The sequence below is a fragment of the Scatophagus argus genome, chromosome 13 (genome assembly GCF_020382885.2).
Source record: "Scatophagus argus isolate fScaArg1 chromosome 13, fScaArg1.pri, whole genome shotgun sequence".
In the NCBI taxonomy this organism is placed as follows: Eukaryota; Metazoa; Chordata; class Actinopteri; family Scatophagidae; genus Scatophagus; species Scatophagus argus.
This window is the reverse complement of record NC_058505.1, coordinates 19,942,951-19,968,467: the sequence shown is the minus strand read 5'-3', so window position 1 is coordinate 19,968,467 and position 25,517 is coordinate 19,942,951. Positions and strand designations below refer to the sequence as shown.

The following is a 25,517-nucleotide window of genomic DNA, read 5'->3' as shown; positions in this document are numbered from 1 at the left end:
CTGTGTGGATAAAAATACAATGCATCATCATTTTATCATGGCGACTGAGGGTTTGAGGTTTGGTACACCCAAATTATGTCTAAGAGATTTGTGCCTCTGCCACAGTACAATGGAAGCAAATGGAATTATGCTTGTGGCATTCACAGGAATAATAATAATAAAAAAATATTTAAAAAAATTCAGCAGTATTTCTTTTCAAAAGGTAGCAAGGTGCAAAATAATAAACTTTCTCTGACAGCATCTTTTCAGACTGGCTTTTTAAGCTGCTCCTGACTTGTGACATTAACAATTCTTGCCTCTTTGATCGTTGATTTGATCTCATGTTCCTTTCAGTTCATTGACCAAATATGAAGGTGGATGACATGAGATATGAGAAAAGTGAAGCCAAAACATTCTGATCGCCCCCTGGTGGTCGGCTGCAGTTTAAGTCATAACTCCGTCCCTTGCATTTTCGCAGATGGGATATGGGCCAAACTAAAAGTACATGTCACATAAACCTTTCTCAAAGACGCTTTCTGTCATTTTGGGTAGTTCTTATAACGCTGATCAATGTTCAAGTGCTAATCAGTTAATCAATTGTTTGATGCCATATAAAGGGGATGAAACATCATGATTGACAGCTGAGTGCTTATCATGATAGGGTCAGACAAGTGTATCAACAGGACTTTGATATGGTTTAATGATGGCTGAATTCCATTTAGCTGCTTCAGTTTGGGGGTGTAATGTAATCAAAGAAAATCCACTTTCTAAAAGCATCATTTGCTTAAAAATATCAGAGAGCAGATGGTTTGTATGTGTTATTCTGCTTAGGCGAGAATCTGTGATTCAGCCTGAACACGTCAGTCAGTGTTAGAACTTTGCATTGGTAATAAACTCTTATTCCGCTTTGCAATTTCCGAATGCAAGAATCAAACAAAGCTGTAGCTACAGAGTTAGCAGTGCTAGCTTCATTCTGTCTGGTTCCACTGATGCATTATGCTTCGGCGCCTTTCATTTCAACAGCTTAGCAACCTGTCTGAACCATTTTGGTAACATCCAGTCTTGGCAACAATACGATCCATCTGCTCTGCCTCATTTTTCATGGGATTCATCTGTGTGATCACATTTGCAGAAACTCTGCTGGGTGTGTAACTTTTCACGAGTGGAATTTCTAATCACAACCAAGTGGGGTCAGTCTTGGTGAATCTCATCAAACTGAGCGTTCCACGTATTTTACAGAAGCTCCTGGCAGAACCTCCTGTGATCTCAGCTCACCTTGAAGTGGACCATTCCCCCTGTCTTCTACACTCCATGTCCCATACATAATAATCCAACATGAAATTTTAAAAGCAGAACTTCTCAAGCTACCACAAATTACCTTTTGCTGGCTGTCTTGCTTAATATGTAGAGTCCCATGTTTGGTAGCTTGTTAGGAAAGGGACCGACTTTGATTGATTGCGCTGTTTCCTACTCTCATTCATGTAGAAAATTGGCAAAGCCGAAAGACAAACACCTTAAAACGAACCCTGAGAGCATGGGAGCTTATACCTTTTGTTTGCAACTTTTCCATTCCACATGCACACAGTGCCAGGGGTGCTCAGAAACTGAAACAAAAGAGTTCTGCAGCCATGTCAGAACTAGACAAATATCACGAGGAGTATCTTGCTACTCTTCTAAGATCTTTTCTCTGGCTGGCTTTGTGTGTAAACTTCAGGATAGTTTTAGCGCTGACATTGTGATTCCTTCTTGATTAATGCTGTTTATTCTTAGGTTTCCGGGAAATATACTCAGTTATCATGCTGATGACAATGCTATGGAAGGTGTTCCATAATGCCAGAGCAGCTTTGCTGACTCTGTTGTGGGTGCTGGTGGTGATAGGAAAGTCTTTGATAAGAATTCTTGGCATGTTTGGGCTGCTGCCGTATACACACCTGCGTAGCTCACAGTTTGTGTGTGTGTTTGGGGTGGAGTTGGGTTATAGTAGCTGCAGATCTGGGATTGTACCCTGAAGTTTGAATTTAGATTAGACCTCGGATCAAAAACCCAACTCTGTATCTTTCTCATGTTTTTCTTTCCCTCCGCCTCTTCATGCTGTCGACCCTCTACTGCGCCGCTCTCCTCGTCAACTCATTCCATTACACCAGCTTCAATTTTAATGCTACCCCCCCACACCACCTACCTTTACTATCTCCTCTTGCCTCCTTGCTCTAACCAGAAGCAATGACTTTGGAGGAGAGGTAAGAGAGGGCAGCTTCCCCTGACACCGCATGAGGATGTGAGCAGAATAGCTTCAGCCTCCACCCCATCTCACAAACACACACAAACACACACACACACACACACAGTTGTGTTTCCATTGCTTCTGGGGACGTTGCATTGACTTGCATTAATTTCCTGGAGCCCTAACCACTACCTAACCATAACAATAACAATAAACATTACTTGCCTAATCTTAACCCTTACCTTAACCTAACTCTAACCTCAGCCTAACGTTAAAGCAAAGCTTCAACCTAATATTTAATGATTTATGTTGTTGGGACTTTGCGTTTTGTCGTCCTCACAATTTGACTGTGTAAACAGATTTATGTCCTACTACAGGAACACACACCCACACCCACACACATTAACTCACACACACTCACACGCCTGTCTCTGCTGCTGTTAAATCCCAGTACAAGCACACAGCTCTGGGGCCATATGGTCTCTTCCCCCCTTCTGCTTTTCCCACTGGGCAAACAGACCGCAGAAAACAGCATTTCTCTCAGGCCGTTGTTTAGCTGCTGATTTCCCTTAAACAGTTTGCCTGTCTCATTACTTCTGAATGCGTCTGTCGATATTACACATTAAACCCTAAGCCGTTTGCTGAAATTTAAAACAGATGCGTACCCTATCGGCTTTGCCTCTTGTGTTTGCTGTCACTGTGTGTTGAATAGTGTTTTAATAAGACACAACGCCTGCATGCCTTCAACAGGAATCAAGATGTTATGTAAAAATATACCCATGTTATGGAACAGTCACAGAGTGGAGCTGGACCAGAGAAGAGCATGCCGTTAGTTCTCACTCTACAGTTTCACTTTATGTGTCTGAATTGAATTATGGTTGGGTATTAGCACTTATGCCCAAACAGGAAGTCACAAATTGGAATGAAACATCAGTGAGTGAGCATTTTCCGAGAAAGCCAGACTCATTGGGCAATCTTTTGCCTCTCTTATCAATTGGTGAAAGGTTTTCTAGACTAGTCAGGTATCAAATACAGGTGTTTGAGTAGATGTCAGATTGCAGAATTTCTGAGCAGTCTATAAACTGATTGATCGTTCCGTTTTAGTTATGAGCGCAGGTTTAGTTAAATGCACACCAGCCTGCTGCCATAAATGTTAGAGCATAGAAGTAGTGTTAATCCACAGCTGAATCATGTTTGCATGATTTTAATGTTGCTGAAATCTACAACGCCCTGGTGGTTTATAGTTAAAACTGACTTGACATTTAGGAAATTACTTATGGGGCTTCAACAGTGACTTTAAATGTTGCTGTGAATGAAATTGGCAACACAGCCATTAAAAATGATTTCATTTTATTGGATTTTTTTCCCCACGACACACTTCCGATCGTTTTCCTTCATGTCTGTCTTTTTTTCCAGGTTTTTTAAGATCATGGTCACACATACACCAAATTAACACTGGTAAATATTCACCTCTCGGTCACTTCCATTCTGTTTGAGCTCTGTTTGCCTCCGGTGGCAAAGTAAATCTCCATTCGAGCTTTGCATGGTGTTCAACTTTGGTGAACTTTGACTATCAAAGTCGCAGCTATGACCAGAAGCAAATAAGTGTGTGTTTGACCTCTCAAACAACATTCAGCCAACATTCAGCACCGGAAGGCTTCATTCTCTCATAGGCGACCTTATACTTATAGTGTCGGGTTTTAGTTTTGTTTTGTTTTTTCAGTGTCACTCTTATTCTCTTAACCTTTGTGTTACAGTTTCAGCGTGGAGAGGAGGGGTTTGAGTGGATTGGCAAGTAGAGTGTGATTTACATAATTGCACACTACTGATGCAGATATGAAAATCTCTGGATCCAAGGTCCGCTCCGATGCCTCCGATATGACCACACACCGAGCGACAGCAATGGCTTCCACAAGTTCATCTGAAACTCCCAAGCCACAAATATGTGAAGTCTCCTTCACTGTGTTGTTGTTGCTGCATGAAACATCATGATTGACAGCTGAGCGCTGCTCGCGATTGGGTCAGATCGGTGTATGGGGGGAAACCCAGTTGTGTGGCTCCACTGTCCAATCACTACTGTTCAGACTTGTGCTCCAAATGACATCATCAGCATTCATAAAATGCTAGACATATTTATGATGTGTTGATTACATGCCCCAAGTTGTTAAGTTAAATAATAAACCATCATTAAACATTATGTCCTTTTTAATCAGAATACAAGAAAATTAGACTTGTGTTAGTGTGTGTTTTTTGAGGAAGCTACACATTCTGCTCACATGCCACTTTAAAACTTGAGCGAAGCGGCTTTCCTTTATGAAATGACTGTTCCGAAGCCGAACGGGATTCAGCTGTGCTCTGAAGACAGGAAAAAAAATGAAACAAGTGTCTACATGTAATCATGACCGTAAATAGACTGAGATTTGGCCATAGTGAGACGCAGGTAGAAAGCTTTGTTTCTTTGTTTTTTTTTTTTTGTGTATGTACTGTACAGTACACGCACACTGAAGTTTTAATTTAAATATGTGATGATAATAGGAGTGCCTGGAGGGCCACATTTAGCCTCAACTTGTATTCTGCTCTTTTAAGCTGTTCTAAACTTCACTGATATTTTTAGTTCTGTGTGTGAGGTTGGCTGTGAAAATCAATATCAAGACTTTAGTAGCTGTTCAACAAGTTTTCTCTTTAAAGGCCTTTAAAACTCCTTCTGGAGCTTTGTTTGTTTTTATTTATTCATCTTTTTGAAAGCAACGAAACAGACCGCATGCTGATTACAGAATTAAAATTCACGGCACAGGGCATCATTACCTCAACCGTCGTGCTGTCAGACTCAGGAAAGTGTGTTTCTATTGGGTTGAATAATGACTCAGCATAAGAAAAAAAAAAAAAAACACTTTGAGCCATATAAATCACTGCATGTCTCTGGTCTCTGCCCTATGTGTTAGGTGCGAATCAGCACATGCTGAAATAAGTCCATTAAGATACTCCTAAATTCCACCTACAGTTAAAAGGTCAAAAGTACAGTACGGTTTCATTGGTTGCTGTGTACTAATTCAACGCACATAACACTCCCTGTGCCTGTGTGGGTTTTCTCCAGGTAGTACCACAGTCCTAAAAACATATGATGTGTATACTGTATACTGTTTTGATGTGCTGTGGCAAAGGTACACAGCTTCACAGTTTATCAGCTCAACAGTCTCCCTTTATATTCAGTAAGTTTCCTTTTTATGAGGCAGTGTGTTACCATATTCTGAATAATCTCATATCCCGTTCAGAAGAATCCCAAATATAAAAGCTGAGATGTGCTGATATTAGAAAATGTGCTATATTGCAACCTAGCTGTTTTGAGTGATGGTTGTCATGATCCACTCAAGCTTGGTTTCCATGGTAACATTGAGATCATTCTGCGCATGCCACACATGCAAACAGACACATGCAGGACAGGCATATAAGATTTATATAGTTATCGTGTATCGCAGCTCGGCCTTGCCAAGCTCACAATACATTTAGAAATCGTTTTATCATGTGAAAGTCATCCCTTAACCCTCTGTCAAGGCCAAAGCGCTGTGTTTACTGTGTTAAGTGGATAATTCACAGCCCCCTCAAAAATCAGCCTCGCTTTGGTGTAGTTAGAGGACAGGCTTAAAGGACGACTTCCATGTGCTCACATTGGAATAACGATCTTGAAATAAGGGCCCTGTCTCTCCTTCTTTCTCTTCCTCTCTGAGCCACCAGACTCTCAGCTCAACAATGCTGAGTTCTCTTTAATAGTCGTTTATTACTGCTAAGTTTGGGGAATTCAGAATCAACAGCTCCAAAGTAATTTCTGCTTATCGCCATGCCCTGTGGTGACCGTGCAATGTGATGATTGTTATCATGGTCTCGGTGGAGTTTAGAGAGAGAGAGAGAATACAGTCGTGCCATTGCAACCTCTGGGGGAGAGAAGAGATACGAGCTACATTTTTTGTTGTGACTGGAGATTTAGAGTTTGTGGGTGCAGTGGGCTTATACGTATATTTATATTTTTATTGGTGGTGATGTGTTAATTTGAGATCGTAAAAGAAAAAGTCCAGAAAACAGCTCTGTGGATTATCCTCAGTAACAGTGACACATATCATGGGAAAAATGGTTGCTTCTGAATTTTTAAAACATAACTTTTTAGTATTGTGAGCACAACAGATGAGCCAGGAAGCCAAAGTGAAACCAAATGTTGCAGTTTGACATACAACATGAAAGTGATGGTGACATACGATTAGATCATGGAGCACCAGAGCTGTGGCCTGCACTCACATGACTTTAGCCTGACCATAGTCATGAATCTGATTACTTGTAACGTGGTGACTTCAAAAAAACGGATGAAAGAAATGATTTTAAGTGTGTCACAGGAATAAATGTTCAAGACAAATCTGACACTTAGATTTTATTAGAACTTATAATAACTAATAAACAGCAGCACAGTACAGGAACATGATTCCCCAGCACTATTATCTGGCACTTCATAACTGGTATGTAAATTAAACCAAGGTCCAATTAATCCCTTTGTCATGTTATGAAGTTACTATGAAAGTAATACAATTGTTCATTGTTCCTGTAAATTTACTACCTTTTGCCAAAGTACTATGAAGATTCAAATACTACACTGAAAAACTACTTTTGAAAGTCATAGTCCCGCATTAAAAATATAAATTAAGTTAAAATAGTTGACCATAATCAGGAAAATGTACTTAAAGTATTAAAAGTGCGCAAAGCAGTAAAATGTCCCCTTTGCTTGTTCTCCTATTATACGTGATACACCAGACCATTACACCAACTGGGACATTATTAACATTGCACTCTAAATACACAGATTGCTTTGCAGCTATAACAGCTTCTACTGTTCTAGGAAGGCTTTCCACGAGATTTTGCGGTGTTTCTGTGGGAATTTTGGCCCATTCATGCAGTAGAGCATTTGTGAGGTCACACACTGATGTTGGACCAAAAGGCCTGGCTCACAATCTTTGTTCCAGTTCATCCCAAAGGTGTTTGATGGGGTTGAGGTCAGGACTCTGTGTGGGCCAGTCAAGTTCTTCCACACCAAACTCATCCAACCATGTCTTTATGGACTTTGCTTTGTGCACTGGGGGCACAGTCATGCTGGAATAGAAAAGAGTCTTCCCCAAACTGTTGCCACAAAGTTGGAAGCACAGCATTGTCCAACATGTCTTGGTGTGCTGAAGCATTAAGGTTCCCCTTCACTGGAAGTAAGGGGTCTGTTAGGCTAACCTGCCATATAGTGTACCTGTAGATCATTAGTAATGTGAAATTAATATGAATAATGATCGATAGATAAATTAAGTAAAAGCAGAATTTTACTGTTGTAGTTGGTTGACATGTAGCTCAACTTGAACTATTTTATATGACTGCTGGTGTTTTTTTTCTGATCATAATAGCAATTTTAGTGAATGACGAAACTGACCCCTTCACAATTTTTATTTTGTTCAAACCTTCAACCAAATTATTTTATTACAAGTCCTTTCTTTTTTGTCATGAAAAATGACTTAAATGACTATCAAGATAGTTGTCATTTATTTTCTGTCATTTGAATAATCAGTTAGCGGACTAATCATTTCACTTTTACATTTTAATATATTTTGCGTGTATGCATGCGTGCATAACTGTAACTAAGCTGCCAGATAAATGTAACGGAGTAAAAAGTACAGCAGTTGCATCTGTAATTTATACTTGAGTAAACGCAGCACAGTACATGCACTTTAAATCATTCCGCCGCTGATTTATGGTAATTGTCTGCAACCATAACTATAAAATAGAAATATTCCACAGGAGCTGTTTTTTTTTCTTTTTTTTTTTTGGAATGCCAGTAAACACATTTGCGTTAACTTTGTTAAAGTCACTGTTGGGTCAAGAGAGAATGTGCAGGAAATACATTTATCTAAGAATATGCATAGCAAAGCCCAGGAACAGGCTTCACATTATCAGAGAGACCAATTAAAGAAGCCTCAGTGAGAGATTGCACTGGGTTGCAGCATCGAGTCGAGCAGCAGCCAGCTCAAAGGTGACGTCAGGACTTCGCCGTCTGTTCCATTCACCTCTCTTGTAATGGGGTGTCAGCAGAAAACTCAGATACAGAAATCTCATAATGTGGACAAATGTAATCAAATAGAACTATCTGCATATTTAGATACCACTAGAAGTCAATTATCAGAAGTGTTTTTTCTTTTTTATTGTGGAATAAGGGTGAACTGACCAGTTAATATAAGTTCATATAGTTTGGAGTGACAGTAGGCACAAAAATTGCCAGGTGGCATTGTTAACAGTAAGCTACAGTCTGAAAGGTCCCAGAGGGCCTGTATGAATCTGTTGCAGCTCCTGTGTAACACTGAGCCCCCTCGTCTTATCCAGAATCACTCTCCAGTTAGATGAATGATTTTACTCCACCACTGACTCTTCAATCTGATGTTATTGCCTGGAACAGAACAAAACCTCCCCGTCGGGTGCTAAGATCTGACAGCGTTATACTGCTGAATTCTCCAAAAATGTCCCTAAACCTGAACCTGACAGACTGCTTTGCTGTAACTTGTTTATTTTTATTGTGTTGCATTAATCTCACCACAGTGAGTATCAGATTCATTTGTAATTCTTTAACGCCTTGTGAGGCTTTTCTAATTGTATCAGTTGTGCTTGGATAAGCAGATGACTTTGAGACTTGCAGAAGATTTTGTTCGTCATCTCATGTTAATGCAAAGTACAATCTACCTATTAATGAAATGCATGTAAGCAAACCTGTGACAAGTGCAGGACACATTCTGAATGCTTGGTAATATATCACATTCTGGCAGCCCATGTACTCCGTCAATCAATTAAGAAAAGGAAAAATGCTTTGTACAGGGATCCTCTGTGGTGCTACTGCCCACTTGTTTATACTTGGATTAAAGACAAGGCTTTCAAAATGCTCAAGATAGATGCTCTGTCAATTGAATTTTAAAGGAATTAAAACTCTCTTAAACTAAATGGTTCAGTGAATGTGCATTCAGAGAAGGTACGCTAATAATGTGGCATAATCAGATTACTTTGATCCATTTTGATGCTGGTAGGTGGTCCGTCTCTGCTGCCCACTTCATTCCGTCTGCATGTTTTTTTTCGGTTTTCCTCCCCATCTCTTCACTTCTTTCTCTCTGACTTTCTTTCTTTCTTTCCTTTTTTTCTCCTTCCTCTTACCTCGCTGCTGGGTGGCAATTCTGTACATGGTCCCGTGCAGTAAGGCGGTGGTCTCATTAATCCCGCTCTCATGGCAAACTAGTCCCCAGGGGGAGAGAGAGCAGACTTTTAAAAAAGTACCCTGTCACACTCTGGCACATCATTTGCATTTAGGTTAAAACCAGCCGGGACTCTTAAATCTGATATATGGGCAGAGGGAACTCCCTCTTCACTGCAGCATGAGGGCATCAGTTCTTGTCAAGCCAAACCTTGTTATGTTCCCAAGTTATAAACACACACACACACACACACACTGCTGTGTCACAGTAAAAGCATTAAGTACTTTGCTTTGTAAACAGGTTATAATCCATATAAGGGTGATGGCTATTATCCAGCATGCGAGTGTTTCCTTTGCCAGTAATCAGTATAATGGGCTGTCTGACAAAGAAGGTGGTGTACACTCCCACAGCAGGAAGTCAAGTGCTAGTAGGGACTGTATTGTAATCTTATGTATGCATAATGTGTGCACAAAATATTAATGTTGGCTGCTTTTACCATGAATAGTTTAAGCCAGGTAAGTGCTTATGCAGATGGTGCACATAGAGTGAGATGGCCATTTCCATATAAAATATTATTTAGCTAGCTACTTTAAGAAAGCCTGAGAGATAAAACAAAAAGTCTGCAGCTATATTAGTCACTCTGTGAGGCTTTACTTGCTCACAAAGGCATTTAACAAGACACTAATGTTAGCATGCTAACATGCCCACTATGACAATGTTAACATGCTGAGTTTAGCAGGAATAAGATCTAGTATGGTTAACATCTTAATTTAACACATTAGCATGCTAACATGTTTCATTTAGTGCCAATGACATATACAAAGATGGATGATGGGTCTCCACTGTCTCCCACTGTACAACAACGAAGCCAAACTATTATGGATGCGAGTGCTGTCATCTTGTGCTGATGTCATTTGGAGCCAGATTCTATGCAGTATTGATCAGGCAGTGGGGCCATGCTGTCAAGTTCCTGCCCATACCATGGCAGGGGGTGGCGCAATCACAGGGCCAACACACAAAGACAGACAACCACACACTCTCACACTCACACCTAGGGGCAATTTAAAGTAGCCAATTAACCTAATGTGCATGTTTTTGGGATTGTGGGAGGAAGCCGGAGAACCCGGAGAAAACCCACGCAGGCACAGGGAGAACATGCAAACTCCACACAGAAGGGCCCAGGCGGGGATTTGAACCTGCAACCCTCTTGCTGTGAGGCGACAGTGCTAACCACTGCACATCATTTCTGTAATTGTATAATTAGCTACCCCTCATACACACATTTATCCTGCTCCTAGCAGGGATTTATGGATAGCAGTGTTGATCTCTCCATCTGATATTTCGGTCCTAACCACTGCACCACCATGACCCACCCATGACAGAAGCGTCTTTGAGAAAAATTTATTTGACATGTACTTTGAGTTTTTATTTTGGTCTGTGTCCCATCTGCTAACGTGGACAGATTTATGACTTATACTGCAGCCAACCACCACGGGGCAGTCAAGATGTTTTGGTTTCACTTTTGGGCAGCTCTCATGCTGTCCATCTTTATATACAGCAGACGCTTAGTGCTAATCAGTGCTAAACATCACAGTACTCTCTTAGAGATTAGCTGCGCGATTGGCTGATTAATTGATTACATTGTTGATTGAAATAAAATTAGTTGCCAACTATTTTAATAGTCCATCAATTGTTTCAGTCATTTTTCAAACAAAAATATCAAACATTTTCTATTATAACCTCTTAAATGTAAGGATTTACTGCTTTTCTTAGTCATTTATGATGAGTAAATGAAGTCTTTGGGTTATTGACTGCAATTTAACCGCTTACTTATATCTTTTATACAATAAATTCAAAGTGTGTAAATATGTTATGTGAGATCGTACAGCTAGCCATGCAATGTCGAGACATCTACACGTGTGATCATATGTCTAAACATACAATGTAATGAATGATCTGTCCACAATTATAATATTTAACTCATCCAATCCTGTATGGGATGAGTTAAACAGATCCTCACAAGCTCCAAAAACACTGTGCGTGCATAATCACTTGTGTTATTGTGTTATGGCATTTCAGTCACGGGTGAAGCAAACTCAACAAATGAAAATCAATTTAGACCCATATTGTACAGGTGCACACTGTGTAAAAGCCTATGATCAGCAGTAAAGATCTTGCTTGCATCTACATCTTACACAGTAATCATTGCAGTGGTTCTGTGTAGCGTGGGGTTAGTCTGTGTTTATATATGGACTCCTACACAAAGTAGGTTTGGTGGCACTAGAGCAGAATGCCTCGCATGTTTCACACTTTGCTCCTCGCACACTGTGTCGCCTTCCCTTGACTTTCCACTCCTTGTTGTTCCCGTCCTAATTTTCCTCTCCCATGCTAACATAAGTGCCTCAACTTACTGCTTGAGTCACTCAGTTCTGGTCTTATTCTTTTGATCAGGCGTAATCCTCATTATTATTTACAGACAGTGGTTTCTCCCTGCAAGCACCGCTGCACGAATAAACCAGCACATACTATGGACTTTGATCAATTATGGACTATTCACTAATGGCCTGTGTCCCTTCAGTGCATCCCCACTGCCTCTCTCTGCTCTTCACACTGCTTGTGCTGCTTCTTGGTTAGGTTAATTGTGGCATCTGTGTGACTTTAAATTATTTGATAGCTTGTATATCGATAGAGCCCGCAGAATATATTTGGATAAGAGATTTGTGTACAGCGCTGGGTCATTCTACCAATTACTGTAATAGTCTATGTAATGACAAAGTGTCCAAAGTATAAGGATGTGCACAGTGAACCATCCTGCAAATGGTGGCATTAAACAGGATTCCTAATCAGAAATGAGGGCCTCTGCCAACAAAGGAGACAATGCACCAGTGATAAAAGGATGTAAGCAAAATGAATAGTTATTACAGTAAATACACAATTGAAACGGTGATGTTCGTACATTATTTCTACATGGCAACAAAGTATACATTAGCACTTCAAACACTTTCTAAGCTCTTTATTTCATCTCTGTCCCGTGAAAACCTTTTTTCACCAAAGTTACATTTTTGATCATTTAAAATAGATCTGTTTTCAGCTGTCTGATAAAGCATTTTCACATTATCCAGTGTAAATTGTTTTAATCGGATGGAGATAATTGAAAAATATGATTTTCAAATATGGTAGTGAAATATTATACTTACTTAAGTATTTTAAAGCTTTAGTTGTTAGCAGATTTAAATTATTAATACAAAAATATCAACCCCACCTTTGCCTTTCTTGCCTCTCTCCCTCAGTTAGCACCACCAGTGTCTCCAATTTGTTTGAAGAAAATGTCATGTTGTTGGCCTGACCGTCTGTGGATGTGATGAAGAAGCCTGCACTAACAGCCTCGACTTGCACATCTTTGTAGATTAAATTAAAAGGAGTAAGATGCAAATCTGTCCACTCTCCACACACCACAAAGAAATGATTAAACTGATTATTAAAGTTCTTCTGTGTGCTGTTTCTTATAATTGTAAGGAAAGAAGTGTGACTGACTGCTGTGTATCTATATGTTTGTGTGTAAATGTCTGTATATTTCAGTATAAAAATGCATTTTGCTTTGCCAAAGGCAGGACCTATGGAATAGATTTTCATGTGAAAATGCAAATCACAAAAACTTGAAATCAAAACTGAATTATCATATTTCTCTAAATTGACATAATTTACATATAATTTACATGTCTGTACCCCAGGAACCTCGGTAGCGGCTAATGGGAGTCTAAATAAATAAATTAAATACAGTAAATAAATAAATAAATAACGAAGCAAATATGTAAATGCGGTAAGCTTTGACTCGTTTGACTTTACAAAAAAGTGTTGATTTTTATTTTAAAAGGGAGATTTATGAACAGAAAGTCATATTGTATATATTAAAGAATTCTAATCATGTAACAGCTAACAACTTGTACTAGTTGAAAATGGTTCTATAACAGAACATGTAGCTGAAACAGTTTGAAAGTACTACGCAGAAAGTAGGAGGCAGATACGCAACTTTACTGTTTTTCTGTTAAATTAGAGTCAAAGTCTATTAATTAATCTATTAATTAGAGGTAATTTTACACTAAAATTGTCTGTTTGTACGGTATACATGAATAATAATAAGAGTTCTAGCTTGATCTTGGGTTGAATATGGTTTGTTATGTATAACCATTGTTTCAACAGCATTTCAATTACCACATTTCAAAGTACAGTTAATACCTCAAAGTGTTGAAAAATGGTTATACCTAACATTTAAGTCTAAAACAAATCAAATTTAGCCATCTAGATGTCTAGACATGTTTTGACCTCTTTTGTTGCGGTTTGTTTGCAGAGTTAGAGATGAGATTCAGTCCAGAGTCCCCGTTGTACTTTCTGTGTTCTTTGTTTCAATTTATGTTTTCCAGTCGGCAGTCAGCACTCTTACTTCTCATGACTTATGAGCCTGATGCATCTTTGCGGCTCCTCACACTTACATAACAGAAAGTCACCCATAAAGCTCTGTCATGCATTCATAATGTTTTTCCATTTCTGCACCGTGTGTGTTTTGGCGTACATAACTAATACTTCAAACAGCAAGAAGTGAAACATGTCGTGAGAGAAGCCGAGGTATTACACAAAGCACAGTATTTCTTATGCTCTGCTGATTCCATAACGTCACTGTTTACTTATTTTTATCTTTTGTCATTTTTGTTCTTTCTAAGAGCTTAGCTAATAAAGGCGTTTCAGGTACAGGCTGGCACTGACGAAATGAATGTGGCCAGCATTCACTCGTACACCTTTGTACCAGAACTTTGCAAAAGATGCGTTAATGTTCATTTTAGTTCTTGATTGAAACAATCACGGATTGCAAAAAAATAAAAAATGTCATAACTTTGAATCAAATGTAAATCTCGATTGAAAACTCACAGTGTCTATGTTAGAATACTGATAATTAGCAGATATGAAATTTACTATGTTAGCGGCACGGTGGTGCAGTGGTTAGCACTGTTGGTCCAGGTTCGAATCCCAGTCTGGGCCCTTCTATGTGGAGTTTGCATGTTCTCCCTGTGCCTGTGTGGGTTTTCTCCGGGTTCTCCGGCTTCCTCCCGCAATACCAAAAACATGCACATTAGGTTAATTGGTTACTCTACATTGTGAGTGTGAGAGTGTGTGGTTGTCTGTCTTTGTGTGTTGGCCCTGCGATTGACTGGCGACCAGTCCAGGGTGAACCCCGCCTCTCGCCCGTAGTCAGCTGGGATAGGCTCCAGCTCCCCCACGATCCTGACGGATAAGCGGTATAGAAGATGGATGGATATTTACTATGTTTAGCAGCTTAATGTGTCGTGCAAAGTGGGAAGAAATATTAAAAATGATAAGCAGAAACTTAGCTGTATCACATCCATTAGCAGGTGTGCCTTTAAAATCCTAATCATCCAAATTAAGCCCTGATCATGATCATGTCTTTTCTGCTCAGATGTCAGTTCATCTCCCTAACTCGGAAATCTGTGCTGTAAACTGCTTCTCATAAGTTCCCTTTTTTGACTGTGGTCTCTGGCAGAGATCTCTGGGAATTCAGAGGACATCCCTCTGGTGCGCTGGAGGCAGCAGTGGCTGGAGAATGGCACCCTGCTCTTCCACATCCATCACCAGGACGGCGGCCTGACCCTCCCTGAACCGACAGAAGACCCGGCCAACGATTCCGGGAAGGAGGAGCTCCGCATTCTGCACATCTCTGTCATGGTAAAACTCTCTTTTCACAAAGCAGCTAAAAATGGAAGCGGTTTTGAAGTCTCACATCATGATTTCTTTCCTTTTGACGTGTAGTCAAAAGAACTTTTTAATTGGCCAAAATCTTTTATTTCCAAAAATAAAGTGATAATGGAAAGGAACTGCTTTTCTTTCTGTTTCAAGATGAATATAGATTTAAATATATGGAGAACCCTAGTGTGGCTGGTGCTGAAACATCTTCAGAGAAATGAGTTATGGGTTTCTGTTTTCCTCTGCATTATACAGGATATGAAACAGCTGACTGCACACTTTTTCAGAATAAAAGTTTCAGGGAGCACATAAATCTTGCCGATGTCTGTCATGGTTCAGTGACTGTTTGTTAAAATGTTTCATTTACAAAAGGTCCGAAAGTTCAGTCTCTGCTAAAATTACTCTTCATTATTCCATGTGTACATGATATCTCAGTCAAGACTTTTTTTAAAAAAAAGCTCTGCCACTGTCAGATATGTTTATGTTGGACACATTTCGAGTGTCTAGCCTGCTGTTCTGCAGTGTGCCACGGGGCACAGACATGTTCAGCACGGTGTATGGGTGTGTTACAGCTGTAACGACACAGAGAGGGGTTCAGGGTAAACTCCAGCGTTGAAGCAGTGCATTTCCTTGTGATTAAAACATAAAAGTAAATGTATGCTTTTACCACTTTTATTTTGAAGAGACATTTTACAGACTGTAGACAGCAAAAAACTCTCTATTTCTGTGTGGAACATATTTTCATAAAATTGAATATTTCAGTTGCAAAATGTAGATTTTTGCATGCCTGCACGGTATCAAACCTTATCTGCTATGTCGGCAGAGTAGGAAATGAATCCTTAGATCTCTCAGCTTCCTCCTCTTGCCTGAGGAAATGTATATTTATTAGATCTTAGATATGCCACACCTACTCTCAGTGCCCTTTTCCAGCCCAAAGACATTACAATCGTGCTTTGATGGATGATATGTATTTTCAGACATTGAAAGCATATTATAGCTGCATACACAAATGATTAGTCAGCTTGAGAAGACTTTCCGCCAGCAGCTACATCTGCTGAATGGAGACGGGGAGCCCTGCCTCGATACCCGCTGAATGTCACCGATCTCGAGACCTTGAAACAAACGACTGACCTTGACTATCCTCTGCATGTTTTGCATGTATTACCAAACTTGAAGCAGATCTAGCATGCACATGGACTTGAGTGGTGACAACATTTTAATGTGGAAATAAGATAGCCAGTGCAGAGGTTCTGCTTCTTACCTCTTTGATTTTCCTCTGATCTCACATTTTTACTCCCTCCTCTATCTGCATTTCACATCCCATCAACCTCAGGTCGGTGCCTTTGTGCTCCCTGCTCTGTTAATTCCTCATCCTGAAAGAGCTGCGGTAGTAGTGCTGCCACGAGGGTGCTTTCATGAAGGTGTGGGTAGAGACGGATTAGCATGCAGATATGAGCAGACCGTGACAACAGATGGAAGTGGTGTTGCCGCTGTGCTGCCCAGGCCCCGCTGCAGCTTGCCACCCGGCTGGAGGCCCCGACCTATAAATCCAAAGCTGTGTCACTTGTTCAGTTCCTTGTGGATACAAAAAGGGTCCTGTGAAGGCTGCTTTATGGGCTTTTTAGCTCAAGTACACACCTGTCACTGGACCTCTTTCCATTGTATGTGTTGGGAGACTGCTGACCACAGGTAGTAGTCTGGGAGGCAGGTGGAAAGAGCAGTGGGATACAGCTGAGAATGTCTCAATTGCTTTAGGCCAACATCTAATGCCAGTTTTACACCGAAATGTAATCTCGTATACACAGGTTTCATAATGTGGGTAAGTTCACTAACAGAAAACAGAACACTAGGAAGCAACAGATCATGTCATTCAGAAGATATTTTTAATAAAGTCCATCCATCCATTTTCTAGCGGCTGGAGCCTATCCCAGCTGACTACGGGCGAGAGGTGGGTTACACCCTGGACTGGTCACCAGCCAATCGCAGGGCTGACGCACAAAGACAGACAACCACACCCTCACACCTAGGGGCAATGCAGAGTAGCCAGTTAACCTAATGTGCATGTTTTTGGGAACATTTTGAATTGAACCCATCATTATCTTCAGAAATGATGATGTGCCCAGGTCTAGATCTCACAGCCAGCATTTTTAGATTTAATGCAACATATTACTGGTCCACTAGCACAGCAGCTACAGCCCATACAGTCTGTGTATTTGACGGAGTTGGCAGCTCTAAATAGCATTTAAAGGTGCCTTGATTCAAAACAGTCTGACAAGGGCTGGACAATATGTCTTTATTATATAATACATCAATACTGTGATATGACACTAGATATCCTCTTAGATTTTAAATATCATTATACTGTGGTTTGTCAAGTGTTGTCTTTTCCTGGCTGCATTGCAGTAAAGTGACTGTTCTAGCTGTTCTAATAATTGCCCACTTAAATCCACATTACTGATGATTATCAAAAATCTCATTATGTTAATATTTTGTGAAAGCACCAAAAATCCTCTATATCACTGCAGTATTTCTACTGGTCAAAGCTATGTATCCGATCTGGTCCTTATTCCCCAGCCTTAAATACTTGATTTAAAGTAAAACCTAAAAGAAACCACATTGTCAGTAGTAATCTCTCATTGATGAGAAAGAAGTGTTTCTCACAGCTCCAGCTCAATCATTTGACAATTATTACTTGAAAAATTACTGTGCACAGTTGTATTTGCAACATTCTACATTCCACTAACAGCGTGCCAAAAGTCACAAGTCTTTTTAGTGTTAAAAAGAAATCCTGCCTTTTCATTACAATCTCAGGGGCTGTGTTTTATAGAGCTGTTGCCATGTTTTAATCAAAGACATGAAATGGACTAGAAATGGTCCCAGGTCTGCACATCCCAGCCAGGTCGGCTCAGCCAGGAGGCAGAACATCTAATCTGCCACAGTTCATTGCCTGGCCACCATGCCCTCAACGAGACTGTTTATGCTTAATGGAAGAGTTGGGGCTCCAGCATTTTGAGGTTTGAAGACTAGCCAGAATTATTATGGGCCTGATCCTGAAGGGGAATCAGGTTCAGTGAACTGCACCAAAGTTGTGGTCTGAGGCCAGAGAAGCGATTTGTGTTTGTTACTCCAACTAGGCTAAAATCTTACAACCAGTTTCATTCTTTTTTCTTTTTTTTCCCAAATGCAGTATTAAAGATTATCTAAAAGCTTGAAACAAGAAGTGAGTAATTTCCAGTCTGGCTGAAGTCCTGCATTCAGAGGCTTCCTCATGCTGTGTTCAGAGCTTCTCCCTGTGCGTTCACATCCAACAAGGTGACCACAGTGTCCTCCACTGGTCGTGCCTGGTCATCCATAATAGATGACTAACCTTGTGTATGTCTGTACTAAAACTAGATGAGGCACTGGCAGTTCAAACACACGTCCCGACTTCAGCTTGAACCTTACAGGCACAGACGGCTACAAAGTAAATCCCAACACTCCAGCCAAATAAAGGCAGAAAACCCTGTATATATATATATAAAATAGCACCAGTGTGACATGATTGTTTTTTTTTTTTTTGGCCACTGAGACTCTTAAGCTCCACTTTATCATTGCTATAGACAAGTCTCCCTTTTTAATTTCCAAATTTTAATCAGCTGCTGTTTTGCCACGGGGCCTCAATGGATCAATTCAATCAGCACATACATTATGGAGGCATCCAAACCAAACCAAGTCAATTATAATATATGAAAGTCTAATATGGTTTTTCCAGCTCAGGGGTTAGATTTTATGTTTCCTCCCTCTCCCTTGCAAATCTGTTTTAGCCCTATTGTTTTTTCCTCAGAGGCCATAAAGTAACTTTTTAATTTCATAGTGCAACCAAAAAGTGGACATCCAATGACAACAAGTAAACAGAGGAAGAGATAAAAATGAAATGAAATCATTTTGTTTTCTAAATAAAGGCGCTACTTTCTGAGGTAATCACAGATACTGTTGATCTTGCCCACTCCTATGTTTCATTTTGCTGGATGGTGAACAGTTTGGACGATATGGCCAAATTTGGTCCACCACAGCTGTGTGGATAGCCCTTTAGGTACAGGTTTGTTGTGGATCAGTAGTGTGAAAACAGTCCCTCACTGTGTCCACTCAACCCAAAAGGTGAGGAGCAGTGGCGTCTGGCAGGGCCGTATGGTGTCTAATGTTAATGGCAGCAAACGATGCCAGGGTGCTCCATTGTTTTTAGACTGCTTTGTGCTTCCTGAAATGAGATGCTGTAGAATTTAAAATTAATTCAATGCTAAAACCACTTTTCCAAGTTAGTGAGTCAGTTATTGATCCTGGTTCCATTTCATTTCCAGAGAAAATCCAGTCATTTGGTTCAGTGACTTGAAAAGTCCGTGAAAAGTCTCAGACATTCACTTGACCTCACCACCTCAACATGTAAATACAGCAGTAAAATGTCATTGGATGCCAGATTTTGATGTTGGAGTGTTGATCAGTCTCATTGTTTTTAGTGCATTTACCATTCATATTTAACATAAGTGAGCAAATGAAACATGAGCTGGCTGGTCAAGATGTTAGTTACATGTGTAACAACTTTTCAGTGAATTATTGATGGTAACCCTGGGCTCTGGTGTCATTGTACTCTGTGGATGCTGAGGTATTTTCTTCAGTATTTTCTCTGAAAACTTGGATGTTGAGCAGCCTCAGGGATTTTTAACTTTATACTTTTGACTACTTTTAGGCCACCACAAAGTCAATCAAAGATTCTGAAATTCTTTGCAGTGAGCATTTAGCAGTTGTTAACAAATACAATTTACAAAAAATATGGAAAACAATAATTTGCTGAATATGAAAATATGTTTTCCAAGAAAGGGATTATATGGAACATTGCCAGTTTATACCTATTTCAATACTATATTGTAAAATTTCTCTTGAGGAAATATGTAACAAAGATTTAATTAAAAAATCTTCTTGTTTACCTTGCAGCACCAAAGAGGAGGAGGGTTTGGCTCCCCCAGAGCAAATGTTTTAAAGCTTTGATGACAGATGGAGGTAGAAATGAAAGTCATACGTAGGAGAAGAAAACACCTCCACCATGACGGAGACCAACGGGGTTTATGTTGTGACATGCCTCCACTGGGCTTTACAAATCTGAGAAAGGGTTCAGATTTGAAAAACAACCAATGCACCAGTGCCGTTTTATTTTGTTAAATGTTATTCCTCAGATTCATATGTATGTCTCAGAGCTCTGAGCTTCTGTGTTTGTGGATCAAAGCAGCAATGTTTGTGTTAACAAAGCCAATTTCATCAGGTACACGACTATGGAAGGATTTAGAAAAATCAGAAGGCAAACTCCACTTGACTGGCGACTGAAAAAGTTTTCTCTCCCAGTTTTATCACTGTTACTTCAAACCCTCTCAGCACAAAAGTTCCAGTGTAGTGTAAAATCTGTTTTATTGTATTGTTCCTCATATCTCTTTTGTTTCTTTTTGACAGAAGCAGAAAAAATGACATTGGGTCTAACTTTAAGCTTTCTGTTCAGTTCAGATAATTTAGTTTTTGAATGTCTGTGATTACATTTTGCTTCATTGTGAGTCTACAGCAGCTAGAGTGGTAGCATATTATGACTTTAGACTTTAGACTTTATACTTTCATCATGTGATCTTTCCAAAACTGGCCTATGTTAGGAGTAGCAATCACAGGCATTCACACTCTCACCAATCTCATGCGTCAGTCACTTTGTGAGAGGAGATGGTCGTTGTGACACAACTCGGCTCGTGTGATATTGACATTCACGTGGCGACCCTCCTAAGACCCGTTGATAGCATTGATCGTATAAACCTTAAATCAATGCGACCCTGACCACTTGTAAAGCAGTCGCCTCGGCTGAATCCCAGTCTCCAGAGCTGCTCTCTGCGCATCACAGCTTGGTGTGTTTTTGAAAAGCCTGCTGAGCGAGACAAACAAATCCATAGCTTCCCTATGGGTTGTGAGGGAAGGGCAGTGACGGGCCTGTTTGTGTTGCCGCTGAATCTCTGATGCTGACAACGGAGCACGATGGGTTGATTTTTGATAGAAACAAAACAAATAAATTTTAGCACAAAAAGGACCAACTTTCTTACATCAAAGCTGCAAACGTGAATGTGTTTGCCAGCATATTCGCCTTAACAATTGTAATATAACACTGCGGTGCTGTGGTGTTTGAGATCCCCGGCCTGCCTGTAAGTATGGCTTGCAGATTTGACTGCAAAACATTCACTCAGGAGAGTATCAAGAGAATATTTTGTTTTCTCTTTTTTTAAGAATTGAAGCTTCCCAGTCAGCTGAGCTAAGTAAAATGCACCACTGCTCTCACAGCACTCCCAACTTTAATCTATCTTCACGTGCACAATCAACAGTAATGGAGCTGAAACAAGACAAATGTAAAATAACCAAACTGAAAAATAAGAAAAGATGTTTTAAGGCTCAGAGCAGCATCAGAAAAATGGGAGATTGCAGGACCAAACTATCAAACCATGACATCTCTCATGTACAGTGTAATTTTTCTATTAATGTTTCTCTACGCTCTTCTGTCTGTATTATGCCTCAAGCTGTGTCTCAGTGAGCAGTCTGTCGGACTGGATATGACATCAGCATCAAATAATTTCCGCTGTTGAGATTTTAGCATCAGTGTCTTCTAAAGCAGACAGCATGCTTTTAATAAATCAGAACTGTTTGTGTGCTGTTCAGATGGCTTATTGTCCCTTTGCAAATGTATAAGACACCACACTGGCTTTATACTGGAAAATAAATGAACAATGGATTTTTAGCCTCAATTTAATTTCCTATACAGACAACCCAGAGAGAAAGGACAGGACTTTGGCTGTATCAGTAGCAGGTTAATATTTTACTTCCTGACCACTCACACCACTGAAGACTGAAGGGACACTGTCCTGCAGCCACCTCTGTTTTATCCATAAATGTTAATTAGGTGAAATGAGGCACGTAGTGATCCTTTCAAAAATACAATCACACTTACCAGTATTTGATTCTTAAGGGCTGGTAAGGAAAAAATAAGGAAAAATTAGATCTAAGTAAAGGACTAAAAGCACTCATACTTTAAACTGGTTTAACATTTTATACAGGGTAATTATCAGTCCCAGACCCTATAAAAGAAAAAAAAAAATCCATGTTTTTCAGAATGGGGATTTGAATGAGGGAAAAGATGGTACAGAAAAGGGAGGATTGTCCTAATGTGTGTGAAAACGGTTCCTTTCAAGTGAGTCCAAATTTATTGAAAGTGTGATTATCTCCTGCATTTGCGTGACATTCTGTTCCTCAGGACAAGACGTTCTGTCTTATCTGAACCCAACTACTCAATAATCATCACAACTTCCCAGCACTAATAGCAGTTGAGAATCATAAGGTTTTATGCAGAGGCCCCGCAAGCTATTATTTTCCTTGCATTCTAGCGTATATTTCTAATTTTCAGAGTATTTGTAGAAACATGGTGAATTGCTACCTCTCAGTCACTGCCACCAAATGCATTAGTCACACCTGAAGAAGTGTAAAAATGAGTTTTGAATTTGTGCAGATGGAAATTTGGGAGTGATAGTTGCTCAGTATTTGTTTCAGAACATGAACATATGCATGTGCATATGCAGAAACCAGCAAAACTGGAAATAGGGCATAGATTAAAGTAAAGTTTAATTAAAGAGAATGTGTAATTCAACATGAAAGAGACAATCACTAAATATAATTGGCACTTATGAGATGTAATTGGAAATTTCAAGTAATTCACATGGGGAGCCTATTAGAGTATGCAGAGGGCATGTTCATGATATGTAGCATTTAAGAATCATTATGTGATGTTGCTTGATAATGAATCACATTGCATAATTACATACAATATTACAGTTTGCCAACATGATTATCATATGAGGCAAATTTATTTACAGCAAAATAACGGAGCAATATGACATTGAATAGTAGTACAGACAAAGTAATACAGGACAGTAAAGAAACGCATTCTGGTGTTCCCTTAAGCTTTATCACTGGGAGCATTTAATGTGACAGTAACTAATATAACACATAGACTTTGGTGGACATGTTTAAATAAGAATGAATCTCATCGTTTGATTGGTCAGGAGGACTGAGAGCCATATATTACCACTGATTATTACAGCTACATGTTTTGAGTTCTTCTGTACTCATTTGTAATGTAGTAACACTTGGACAGATCTTAAGATGTATTTGTAAGTACGGCATATTATTGCATGTAATTTTTTTTCTGTACCATTTATTTAATGATTAGACTGTAATTAAGCCCACTTTTTCCTATTTATTTATTTTTTCTCGGCTGAGATTTGCATTCTCTTTCTTTTCAGGCCTTAATATATTATGGAAAAAAAATCATCTTTTTTGTGACGCACAGTGTTATGGGTACATTTTGATGTCAGCTAAAACGTTGTCAGCACAAGTCGTACAGTACTACAACCGGGATCATTATTTTGTTCCCCCTGTACAAATCTTTTTGAAGCAATTGCTCTGCCAAGCCATACTGCTCTGTGGACAAAGTGTCATGGGTTAACAGGGACTCTCTGTCAGCCGGTTTATTTATCACAACTGGGATTCTCAATCTCCCTGTGTCAGAGGGGCACAATAATGAAAGTTACTTCATCAGTGACTTTCTAGACCGTAATGGCAGCATGGGTAATGGCTGGGTCACTCTGCGCACGTAAATTTTGCCAATGACAGTGCTTCACGTTTCCCTCTGAATAAGAAAGGCAGTAACTGGCAGCTGTATGAACTACAGCGAAAAGGAAAAGTGTATTCGGTTTATTTCAGTTCAATTCAATTTTTAATCACATAGGGATCAAAGTTGGGTTTCTTGATCCACAAAACATTTCTGGAGTTTCACAGCAGAACAGCATTCTCCCAAATAACTGGCACTGTACAGCTAGTTTGCCCTAATTGAAATTGCCTTAAAAGTCCCATAATATATCAATCAATCAATCACCTACTGAGCCAAATCAGACAGATTCTGACACAATATTATGCTAACAAATTCTTGTATTGTATTTCACAGAAAAATAACTCTGTTTCAGGCTTTCAACTATAAACCCCTGTGGGTCAATGTTACTACTACTTAATATCAGAACAAGTATAATCAAGTCTACTGCTATGCTAGCTGCTCTGTGAAGTTCCACTGTGGGGCTTTAAACTGACTGCTAATGTCAACATGCTAATGCTCACAATTATGATGCTAACATGCAGGTGTCGACATGTTACCTTTCTAATGTTCACCACCTCAGCTTTGGGTGTTAGGTTACAAGTGTTTGCTCACCAGCAATTTATTGCTGAGGCTGATGGATGTCATTAATTTTTGCAGATATTTGACCACAAACAAAAATCTATTACAAAGCAAAGTTTTGTCCCGATGTTGACGCCAGATGAAATTTTAGAGGATTACCAAAGGTGACACGATTTATCTTTTGAAGAACATGCATGTATGCACCAAATTTGATGACATTCCATCCAGTTGAGACATTTCGCTGAAAACCAAACTGTCAACCAAATGTTCAAAGTGGTAGATTGACCGACATTACAATTTTTGAATGAAACTGGTGCAAAAGTAGAAGTTTGCTCCAGCTTTTAGTTAATTTGGACAAAGACAACACATAGATGGCAAGCATCTTGTTGAGCTGTTTCATTTTTCTGCAAACAGTATCTTATACCATGAGAATAATAGGACAGATGCTACAGTATAATTCTGAAAAATGTTCATACAGTATAGTGGCTTTAAATGCAGCACAATCTCTGAAGATGCACTGCATTAAGAAAAACTGGTAGCTGATTTCATCTTTTCACCTTAAAACTTCCTTAAAAACTCCAGTATACGACCCTAACTACATTTAACTCCAAAGAATAAATGTTCACATGACATTTGCCATGCATGGTTTTACATTCATGCCTTCTTACCACACAGACCCAAACACTGCCATGGCTTCATGCTGTATTAGCTCTCATGAAATACACCAAATTGAATCAAATGAGTCAAACCGTTTTCGTCATTAATACTCATTTGCATTGGATAAAGCCTCCTGCAACATGTGTGAAATGGGGCTGTGACTTTCACATTTGTTCAATGTCAAAATCAGTATTGGATCATAAAGCCTATTGCTAATATTCTGCACAACTTAAGTTTCATTTGATTTCACTGTAGGTATGAAATATTGTACTTTGACAGTACTGACCCTGGCTTCAGGAGCTAGTGTAATAACAGGAGAATGAGAGAATTCAGTGCATTGAAGCTGCCAGTTTCCATCATTAATATTGTAACTTGATATTGA

At 39.5% G+C, this 25,517-nt stretch overlaps 1 protein-coding gene across 6 annotated transcripts in view; it reads left to right on the top strand.

The window, feature by feature from the left end:
- Positions 1–25,517, top strand: part of astn1 (astrotactin 1) — a 356,774-nt gene that overhangs the window by 59,881 nt on the left and 271,376 nt on the right. For all 6 annotated transcript variants that reach the window (XM_046409632.1, XM_046409630.1, XM_046409633.1 and 3 more), the window contains exon 2: positions 15,005–15,186. In XM_046409632.1, the coding sequence (XP_046265588.1) occupies positions 15,005–15,186 (182 nt within the window). The remainder of the gene's footprint in view (positions 1–15,004; positions 15,187–25,517) is intronic.